This window comes from Borostomias antarcticus (genome assembly GCF_949987555.1).
Source record: "Borostomias antarcticus genome assembly, chromosome: 20".
Classification (NCBI taxonomy): domain Eukaryota; kingdom Metazoa; phylum Chordata; class Actinopteri; order Stomiiformes; family Stomiidae; genus Borostomias; species Borostomias antarcticus.
In genome coordinates, this window is record NC_140253.1 from 4,023,044 (window position 1) to 4,034,487 (window position 11,444).

Below are 11,444 nucleotides of genomic sequence, written 5' to 3' on the forward strand. Positions count from 1 at the left end.
CCACACACACACACACACACACACACACACACACACACACACACACACACACACACACACACACACACACACACACACACACACACACACACACACACACACACACACAGTCCATTACTATAGCAAGCGAATGTTGGCCTAACACTGTGATGTAAGCTAGATCAGACACTTCTTGCCTTGTCAACCCCTCTTGACCTCAACCCGCCCCCCCCCCCCCACAGCCCTGAGCACTGATCTGGTCTCGCTCCTTGACCCCCCCCCCCAAATTAGTTACAGACGGTTCAATCGTGTTCGACGTGACAGGGAACATTCTGGATTCATGTTTAGTGTGGGGACGTTAAGGGAACATCCGTCCACCATGGTTACAGCTGGAGGGCGTCCCAGTCTGCTGATGCCGCTGTGACGCTTCTCCATGACTGTGCCTTTAATAAAACCTCTCTCAGCCAAGAACAGCGCCTCCGGAGTCACTGCTTGTGATGTCTGCAGAGTAATACAGGATCCTTGTACTGTAGCGTGCAGCTGAAAAGGGTGAGTTAGGGTGAGTGTGTGTGTTTGTGTGTGTAGGCCCCTGCAATGTATTTTGAAAATGCGGACTTAAATAAAGAATTCAAATGTGTGTGTGTGTGTGTCGCCTGTGGTTGTATGTATGTGTGTGTGTGCACTCTATGTGGTCTTACAGTAGAACAGTATGTTTGTATGCGAGAGTGTGTGTGTGTGTGTGTGTGCGTGTGTGCATCCATGCGTGTGTGAATGTGTGACGCCAGTGGCTGAACGCGCCATGTTATGCACTGTTCTGTCGCTGCAGTCAACATTACAGCATCAGCCCTTCTGCACGTTTGAGTTTATAGCCAGTGGGTCACTGCTGTAACTCATATACCTCGAAATCAAATCAAAACCGTCAGATATATTATCATACAACATCTGAGGCCTATAGACAAATAACCATATAAGTGCGTTTGGATTTTTTGGGGAGAGCTTCATCAGTAACAGACCATCCTAATCATATTATGAGTGAATGATATACACTTGCAAGGACACGGCATCATCTACTGTATGTACTGCTACTGTATGTATTTAACCCTCTTTTTCATTTTCATTTTCAATTTTATTTGGAAGGGACCATGTGCAATTAAAACATAAATATAAAAACATCTGATGCATTGCACCAGAGTTAGCCTTAGGCTAATTTGCATCTGCAGTCCCTGTAAACAGGTAACAGATAAAAACAACAAACATAATAAGTAAAACAAAGTACAATACAGATGACTTAGCATTACATTAATGTCATCTATGTACTGCCGTGCATTTGACCCTATTTTGATATACTGTAAGTAAGTCATAAAACACTGCGATTACAAAACAGTAAAACAACTGTTCATGTGCAAAACACTGCATATGGTTATTCGTCTGTAGGCGTCATTTGTAGCCAACAGTCACACCATGAGCTCACCGTCTGAGGATGCCGGACCTTCGCTAATGAGCTCAAATCATGACGACACCCCCCCTCACATCGTGGATGAGGGCATCGATCCCCAGTATCACGTTCCCTACATCTCCCCTTTAAAACCGGCTGATTCCCCGCAGTCCACATCCCCTAAACCTCCCCTTTAAACACCACTTGGGTGTCGATGATGTAATAATGTCTCGCACTTGCCGATCGTCGTCCCAGGGAGGGGTGGGGGGGTGGTTGGGGGGGATAGGCAGGAAGTGAGGATATAAGTAAGGTATGCTGCTGTATTATGGGATGCGTTACCGTGGGCGATGATCCAGTAGACCAGGGAGTCCGGGGTCTGGTAGAGGATCCTGTAGGGGGCCACGCGAGCGCTGGAGTCCAGCACCACATCCAGGGTCCCCACCAGCAGACCTGTCAGAGGAGAGGGGGGGGGGCACGGGGAACGTTGCGGTTAGGGGGGGGGCAGGAGGAACGCTTCGGAATGCCATGGAGGACAGACATGAAAGGAAGGAGCGACCGTGTCACGGAAGCAGACACATGAGCGGTGGGAGGGGGGGGGGGGGGCGGGTTAGTGAATGTGACTGAATAAAGAAATGATTGTTGAAGATTTGTTTTGAAAATTACTGTAAACACTTGAGGGAAAAACCACGAAGTGAAACCAACCGCCCTCCAACCCCCCCTCCCCCCCCCCCCCCAAACCTCAAAAAGAAAACCCAACTATTTCACTCTGTTCGAATCCTCTCTGGACTTTTCGGTGACAAACGTCACCCACGCATGTGAGACCGACAGCATGGAGTGACAACCCTTCTTCTTGGGTTGCTTGGTTACGCTTCACTTGGACTCCCGGGAGGCTACGCTGACGTCACCACGGAAACGAGCAGAGACAGGAAATCGACGCATGAACATCAAACGTCCGTCCTCCATAACTGGCCAAGGTCCCGGTCTGACCCTCTGAAGTGAGTGAGTGAGTGAGTGAGTGAGTGAGTGAGTGAGTGAGTGAGTGAGTGAGTGAGTGAATGAGTGAGTGAATGAGTGAGCTTCCTTGCTTCCTTCCTTCCCTCCCTCGCTCTGACTCTCTCCCCAGCCCCCTGCAATTTTTGCACTATACTGACTACTGCACTGTCTCTTTTGTAGCCAAATGCACTGATAGTTTTGCCCTATGTTTGTATTTTTCACTGTCCTGTCCTGTCCTGTCCTGTCCTGTCCTGTCCTGTCCTGTCCTGTCCTGTCCTGTCCTGTCCTGTCCTTGTACTGGTCCACTGTTGTGCTGTTGCTAGTTCCACGGTGTCGCAAAAAAAATCCTATGTATGTCAAGTACAAATGGCGATAAAAAGAATTCTGATTCCTCCCTTCCCTGGCGTAATCGCGGATCTGACACGACTGGGACTGGTGGCAGCCGTGACGGGAAGCACAGACTTTCACCTGTCCACTCGTGTTCAGATCGTACCAGGGGAGGGTCGTTGTCGTCGTCGTCCCCTGGCACGTTTTTCAGGGGAACCGTGAGGATGAGTTATATCGAGCTGATAGGCATACGCGGTGGATATCCTGATTGACTAACGGCAGAGTATGGATGAGCCCATGCAGAGCATGTGGAGATCAGATTTCCCCTCATGTGGCTGATCGAGGTGTACAGAGTGTGAGAGAAAGGGGGAGAGGGGGGAGGGGGAGAGAGAGATGAGGACAGAGAGAGGGAGAGGAAAGAGAGAGAGAGAGAGAGAAGGAGATGAGGACAGAGAGAGGTGGAGAGAGAAAGGGAGGATATAGTCACCTGGGAGAGGAGAATGACAGGTCTAATCAAATGATGAGGCGGAGAGATGGATGGACAGATAACAGGGGCCTGTTAGTGGCACATAGAAGATGGAGTCTGAATCCAAAGTGCTAGACTTGCTGAAATGCTTTTGATGGGATGGATTTTCAATAATTATGCTAGTTCTAGCTTTGAATGCCTTCCAGGTTTGTACCGACATGCATAGCAGCAGGGAAACAAATGAAAATGCCTCAATTGAAGTTCACGGATAAACTATTCTTGCTGAAAAGCTGTAGTTACATTATATTGTGCCTTGGGTCTCACTATGGGACCATGTCCATGAGTTTGAGTTGTCTTTCAGCAGAGAAACTTTATGATGAATCAAAGCGTGATGACTGACGGCCATGTTCCCCAGATGCTGGGTAACTTCCTTGTTTCTTGTTGTCACGGGAGACAGCAATGGCGTGTCACTCAGACAATGGGGAGGGAGGAGAGAAGGAGGGAGAGAGAGAGAGAGAGCAGTAAGAAACTGGAGAGAAGGAGAAAGAGAGAGGCAGACAGAGAGGAAGAGAGAGAGAGAGAGAGAGGAAGAGAGATAAAGAGGGAGATAGAGAGGAAGAGAGAGAGAGAGAGAAGGGAGAGAGAGAGAGGAAGATAGAGAGAGAGATAGAGAGGAAGAGAGAGAGAGAAGGGAGAGAGAGAGAGAGAGAGAGAGAGAAGGGAGAGAGAGAGAGGAAGATAGAGAGAGAGATAGAGAGGAAGAGAGAGAGAGAGAGAGAGAGAGAAGGGAGAGAGAGCCCAGTGATATGTAATGTGTAATGTGTGCTCTGTACCTTCAGGGTAAGCGCTCAGATTCGCTAGCTGCTAAATCTGAATACAATTACTCTGGAGCTCTCCTGCTCTCTCTCTCTCCCTCTCTCTTCCTCTCTCTCTCTCTCTTTTATCACCGCCCCATCACGCCATCTTTCTATCCCTCCCTCATCTCATCCAGCCATAGTACTGTTTTTTGAATCATAATAGGATAGTGCTACTGCTATTTAAATCACTAGGCAGCCATAACAGACATAGGCTGCAGACTGGGAGGTGATGAACCATTCAGCTACAGTACCAGGTGTGACAGCTACAGTACCAGGTGACAGCTACAGTACCAGGTGTGACAGCTTCAGTACCAGGTGTGACAGCTACAGTACCAGGTGTGACAGCTACAGTACCAAGTGTGACAGCTACAGTACCAGGTGTGACAGCTACAGTACCAGGTGAGACAGCTGCAGTACCAGGTGAGACAGCTGCAGTACCAGGTGTGACAGCTACAGTACCAGGTGTGACAGCTACAGTACCAGGTGTGACAGCTACAGTACCAGGTGTGACAGCTACAGTACCAGGTGTGACAGCTACAGTACCAGGTGTGACAGCTTCAGTACCAGGTGTGACAGCTTCAGTACCAGGTGTGACAGCTACTGTACCAGGTGTGACAGCTACAGTACCAGGTGTGACAGCTGCAGTAGGGTTGGGCCGTCATCGTGACCAAACCAGCCACTGCTACCTGCTGGATGATACAGTACCCTTTACATTTGATGCATTATTCATATTAGCAACACCATTTAAGCCATTAATGTACACCAGCGTCATATCTCTCAATGGTTCTGATGTACACTGTTGAGGAAGTTAGCACTAACGTGTTGGCTGGTGGTAGGGTGTGTTTGTTTCAGACCTAGGGACACCACCATCAACAACAACAACAACAACAGCAGCAACAACAACAACATCGCACTGAATATGTCTGAATGTGTGTGTGTGTGTGAGGGGGCGGGCAGAAGGCTTGTCCCTGAACACAAGAGCCTTTTCTTTCAGCCTCTTGCCATATCGAAGGGTTTGCACCGCCACCGAGCCCAGGGACTAACGCAGAGCACAGGCCGCGTTCGACTCGTCTGTCCTCCCCCCCGCTCCTCAGACCGGGCCGTGAGGTTGAACCAGTCGGTGCAGCGGTGCGCATTCCTGTGTGAACTGAACCGGAGGGTAGGGTCTGACCTGGGGATAAGCCACTAACGCACGGCCAGTGAATTAGCCAATAGGCATGGAGGAAGAACCCGAACGACGACCGTCCCCCCCCCCCCCCCACCAGTCATTTAAGGATTAGGAACAGTCAAGGGCGCCTCTGGAAATGTTGGGCCCTTTGAAAGAATATATGATCAAGCGAGCCCCTCCAAACCTAGACCTTATAATAATGATAATGTAATGGTCTATGAGAGCCCCTGTCAGTGTAGGTTGAATCATCCAACCCCCCCTCCTTGCAGAGCCCCTGACAACAGTTAGAGAGTTAAGGAAATCAACAGTTATGAATAGATCTTGCTGCGCACCCTGAACCCAGCTGTGGTTTGTGTGTGTGTGTGTGTGTGTGTTGAGGTTTGACACAGGAAGCACAGCAGTTGTACACTACAGAAGACCACTAGGAGGTAAGAGACACCTCAAAAAACAAAACAAAACAAAACCTCATCCCGTCACTATCCTTTTTACCTGCAGTTCTAGATTCTATATTTCACTGTCCTGTCTTTGCGCTGCCCTGTCTCATTCCTCCACCCTGTCCAGTGTTGTCTAAATGTTATGCACCTCCCCGGAAAGCAAATTCCTAGCACTAGCACGTTGTAAAACTCCATGGCAATAAACGGTTTCTGATTTAGATTCTTATATTCCGAGAAGTAGACTAGCATGCTGGTTGGGGAGCCCCCACATCAGATCCATATACCATCAGCCCTCTGTTTTGATCAGAGTTGGGGCTTTTCAGCTTTTTCCCAAGAACAGAAATGATCCCCTTGCGTGACATAACACAAGAGTGCACATCAGGCATGCGTCCATGTGCGTGTGTGTGTGTGCATGCGTGTGTCTGTGTGAAGCCTACTGCTATGTGTGTGTGAGTCAAATCCCCATGCAGACTGTGTGGCGCAGCTTTGAACCCTATGATCCATAACATGAACTCAGGGGAACCTACGATTCACAACATGAACTCAGAGGAACCTACGATTCATAACATGAACTCAGAGGAACCTACGATTCATAACATGAACTCAGGGGAACCTTCGATCCATAACATGAACTCAGAGGAACCTACGATTCACAACATGAACTCAGGGGAACCTACGATTCACAACATGAACTCAGAGGAACCTACGATTCACAACATGAACTCAGAAGAACCTACAATCCATAACAAGAACTCAGGGGAACCTACGATTCACAACATGAACTCAGAAGAACCTACGATCCATAACATGAACTCAGAGGAACCTACGATTCACAACATGAACTCAGAAGAACCTACGATCCATAACATGAACTCAGAAGAACCTACGATCCATAACAAGAACTCAGGGGGAACCACACGATAGTTCATGTGACTTTATGAGACACACTCTGCTCTGCCTTGATGGGTGGAGTGAACTGCTGCTAGGAACAGAGACAGAACAGCGAGATGAACTGAAACGCAGTGACTGTCAAATGATGAGAAATGCTTCCTTTGTTGTGGGAGGCAGGTGGAAAAACCAGAGAGACTGAGCATGTACGTGCACACACACACACACGCACACACACGCACGCACGCGGCAGAGAGATGGAGAACGAGTCAGGTGATGTTTTCTGCTCCAGTCTACATCGAGAGGCAAGGCCAGAATGTGGGCAGCCTGCTGTTGTCAGAAAAAAACTCCCATTCTCCTCCACAAGAACCTGCTTCCCTTTTTCAATTCAAAGGGAGGCTTACAAGAACTAAGGTTTGAATAAAAAGCAGATCTATATTCCATTTATTTGTACTCTCTCCGTACATCTCTGCTTGAGGGTAGTCACTTCCCATGGGGCTGTGGGGACTATTTTCTGTCGGGTATTGACACTGCAACTCATCACAGCCCCCCTCTCTCTCTCTCAGCCATAAAAAGATCAATATGGTCTCAGATAACAGAAACCTGATCTATGGCTTGGACAAAGCAGGAACGCCAACGGGCGGGCGTCCATGTTGGTTTTGTTCATGTTTCCTTGTCAACGCGGCCGCAGTGTTCGTTCCTCATTTGCAACGAGATCATCTGTTCCACGTCCCTCGGGAGGAGATCATAACACCGTACGGACTGGAGGTTACTGACAACAAAGGTCAGAGGTTAAGCGCGTTAAAGGCCGTGCAGGCGCGTGGTCCAGTCGCATCTCAGGGCGGCATGATAGCAGGGCTGTATTGTCAAATTGTACCTTCTTGACCGGTGGATCCGTTGGCTTTGTGAGAGCTGTACTGGTCAGTGTATCACATCGCAACGCAAGTCATACTGTCAGGTCTCATGACTAAGGTGTGGTCTGACCAAGAATGAATAGTATCCTCCGACAAAACAACATTGTCCTGAGTCTCCTCTCCTTGAGTCTCAATGTGACGGTAACAAGACCTGCGCCCGGCCCTGTTTTGACCACGTCCTGGGGGTAACCTCTGATCTAACGCTGACTGGATAGATGCAAGCAGGCTGCTCCACCACACGGCTGTCGCCGAGCTCGTCCAGCTGTATCTGATCACAGGAAGGGAGGACGCAGCGCGAGAGAGAGAGAGAGAGAGAGAGAGAGAGAGAGAGAGAGAGAGAGGGAGCGCATTATTTAAAAAAGGACTGGGCAGTGCCAGTGGCAGTGCCCCTCTCCCCTCCTCCCTTCTCCTCTCCCCTCCTCCCCTCTCAGCGCCAACTGGCACGACGGCGGGCACTCTCCCTGCGCTTTACATAACCGGTGACCTCATCCCCTAGCGCCACTCTGCGTGCTTTTGTGCCCCTAGGGATGGGCGGTCAGCGGCTCCAGCAGGACGGAGCCAGACGGCGGAGGTCTCACTCACAGTTAAGCGCCACTGGAGCATGTGCAGAAGAAGGTAGCTTGATGAAAGATTGCCCTTTCGATGATCATTAGTGGATATGAAGCGTAGCGTCTCAATGGATGCTTCCTAGCCCTTGACCTATGACCTTTACAGTCTCCTACCCTAACCTGACCCCTTAACTAACCCTAGCTACACCTTAACCATCCCTTAACGTGGAGTCAGTTCAGCAAACACCAGCATCTGTGATTCTTTCACTGACCTATTTCGAACCTGGAGTCAGAGGGGGTCCTGGGGTTGTTCAGAAGACTATCTGGGCTGTGATGAATTAAACATGGGAGAGACTGAATCCAGGTCAGGAGGAACGAGGAAGAGCTGGAGCTATTCTGAGAGAGCTGGCTGGTCATCACAGCAGCCGCCATCTACACCTGTAAGCACAGGAACCACCGATTTCTTCCTGATGTGTAATAATATAACTTACAATATTTACTTGGCTTCAGCACAAGATGATCCTCTTAGTCACTTGTTTAGAAAGGAGATGCACTTGTGAGTTCAGGCGAGAAGTAGAACACTGTAGGGCTGGGCGATTTTATCGATCGCGCGATACATCGCAATATTGTTTTTCGCGATACTGTATCGATTTTTCAACCCTGAGAATCAATACGTTAAGTCCCATCCAAATCCCTGTGCTGCCACTAGATCGCTGTAGGCTAAACCCGCCTTTTGACGCTCGCTCTTCCCGCTAAGTAAGCAAAACCTAAGATGGCCGAGAACTTAAAACCAGCAGCTGCATGCTTAAAAGCAGATGTTTGGGCACATTTTGGCTTTAAAGAAAACTTGAAATCCACGTAAATCATACTTTTTAGAGTTTTTTGAGTGTGCCCATAGCTAGCAACGAGCTAGCATTATGCACTTTATTTTGATGTTATGACATCTACATTTTAGTTGATTTTTCAGTCAGTAATAGAAACACTGACGTTCAGTCTGAAAAATCCTGCACTTTATTTTCAATGGCTATCTTATAGGCAACATTTCAGTTCACTGACTGTGTGAGTTGCACTGTTTCAATAAATAAAATATTTTTTTTCCACAGCTTTAGACTCAATCTGTCCACTGAATTACCAATATAATGTGATGTCTTGTGTTTCTAGTGTACACTCTATATTAGATTACCCAGGTGTACACAGCCAGTTATATTTTCAGCTATATTTGAGCATTTTCAGTAAATTGTCACAATACGTATCAAATTGTATCGAATCATATAGAATCGCAGTGTATCGTGATACGTATCGTATCGTGACCTATGTATCGTGATATGGATCGTATCGTGACCTATGTATCGTGATATGGATCGTATCGTGAAATACGAGACGATATACAGCCCTAGTACACTGACTAACTATGTTAAATGCAATGATGGTAAGTCGCTTTGGATAAAAGCATCTGCTAAATGACTAATGTAGTAACTTAAATAATACTGCGATAAAAGTGATACTATGATCCAAGTAGTAGTAAAGCATCAGTGGATAGTAAGATAAGATAGGGATATATACGATAATAAAGATAATTACAGTGCTGCTTCTATGACTGAAGTCATACTGTAGATGGATCTATCCGGATTTATTTCAATCTGTGTCCTATTTTAGCAAGACTGAGCCGGAGGAGGAGGAAGAATGATTCAGCATGAAGAAGTGTATGAGTGGAACCTCTCTCTCTCTCTCTCTCTCTCCCTCTCACGCTCTCTCCCTCTCACGCTCTCTCCCTCTCAGAGTTCAGACTGATGCCACATCCCGGTCCATTTTCAACAACCCCAGCAAAAGCTCTGGCTGTGATCAGTAATGGTCACTCACATTAGACTATTGATTAGCAGAGTCTTTTAGTGGTCCCAGGCACTCCTGCCTGGAGTGGAGAGCCACTGACAATGGAGCCAGCAGTCACCTTTGATCATGAGTTGGTCATTTACTGTGACTAAATATGTAAAATAAAATAATTAAGTCACACACTCAAATGTTTTCCTCTGCTGTTAGTAAGTAAAATGTTATTTATACCCCGAGTGCACAGAGTGCTTTACAGTAGGAACATTAAAAACATCACTGACTTTTTTAGTACAACATTTAGGCAGAGCCTTCATCAGGGTGACAAAATATTTGATATACAGAGTAGATATGATCATCATAGAGGAATTTAGGCATACCAGTGATCTATCTAGCATATTGAGTTGATTCTTATAACTGAACAGATGCGCTCTGCATCTAGGGACAAGAATGTTTTTGTGGATCATGTGTATGTAAGCAGTAGCCTATAAATAGCATGGCTATTGATTACACTATAGGACAGACTATCCGCCAAGTCCAACAGCAGGCAGGATTAGAATGGTTGGTCTAAGGTTTGCAGTAGCATAAGTGTTTATAAGTGTACTCTAGCAATCAATATCTACCACCAATCTACCATCTAATTTACCCAGGGCCTAACCTTGTGGCCCCATCAATGCAACTCAATGTAATCCGTCCATCCATCGGGGGAGAAGGTGCTACAGACGACCACTGACTCACTGTACAGGGGGCTACAGACGACCACTGACTCGTTGTACAGTAGCCTACCCCCACGTCAGTGTCACACACGCTTGACGCCAACCTGTCACTTTATGCAACACAATCTGTCAACGGCACAGCACATTCACCCCCAGACCCAAACATCTGTACGCCAAAACAATCTTAGCTCAGGGTGAACTGAGATATGACCTGCCATTGCTTCACTCACCGCGTAATAACATGAAATAAGCCATGTTTGAAGACACTGAAGGATGGATGGAGGGAGAGAGACAGGGAGAGAGACAGGGAGAGAGACCGGGAGAGAGACCGGGAGATAGGCTCACCCGCAAGTCCTCCGCCACCGTCCCCGTGGCCCTTCCTTTTCTGGAGGATGAAATAGGGATTTGCTCGCTCGGTGATCCACAGAGCTCCAGCCAGCAATACCTCTTCGGGATTGACCCACATGTTGTCGTTTGTTTCCTTATGTGCACATTGGTTACAGCTGCTTCTGGGTCGAGCCTGTCAATTTCAACTGGGATCGCTGATTCTGTGCAATAAACACGGCTGCCTCCTCACGTAGCCTACGGACCATCGGGGGGCAGTTTGGTGCGATAACGGACAAATAGCCGTTGTTTCAACTGCGCAAACTGACCATCGATAAACAAGCTTTGTGGTAAGGCGTGCAAGTGTAGTTTGCTAAAAAGAAGAAAAAAAAAGCGCCCCAAACTTCCACGCACGACCGCGCGATAGGTGATCAGATCCCACCCGTGCACGGTGACTATACTACAAATTGCAAATGGCACATTATTTGAATCTCGAATGATACCAAGAGTGGCATAGACCGCGGTGTTTGACGCTGATAAACGACAAAAATTGGCAGGTTTCAGCTATTCC

General features: G+C 47.7%; 1 protein-coding gene across 1 annotated transcript in view; it reads right to left on the reverse strand.

Annotated features, from left to right (window-relative positions):
- Positions 1–11,015, reverse strand: part of tbc1d9 (TBC1 domain family, member 9 (with GRAM domain)) — a gene marked incomplete at both ends in the record, with an annotated part of 25,505 nt that extends 14,490 nt beyond the window's left edge. The window contains 2 exons of the mRNA XM_084454241.1: positions 1,754–1,864; positions 10,895–11,015. Coding sequence (XP_084310367.1) covers positions 1,754–1,864; positions 10,895–11,015 — 232 coding nt within the window. The remainder of the gene's footprint in view (positions 1–1,753; positions 1,865–10,894) is intronic.
- Positions 11,016–11,444: the final 429 nt, after the last annotated feature.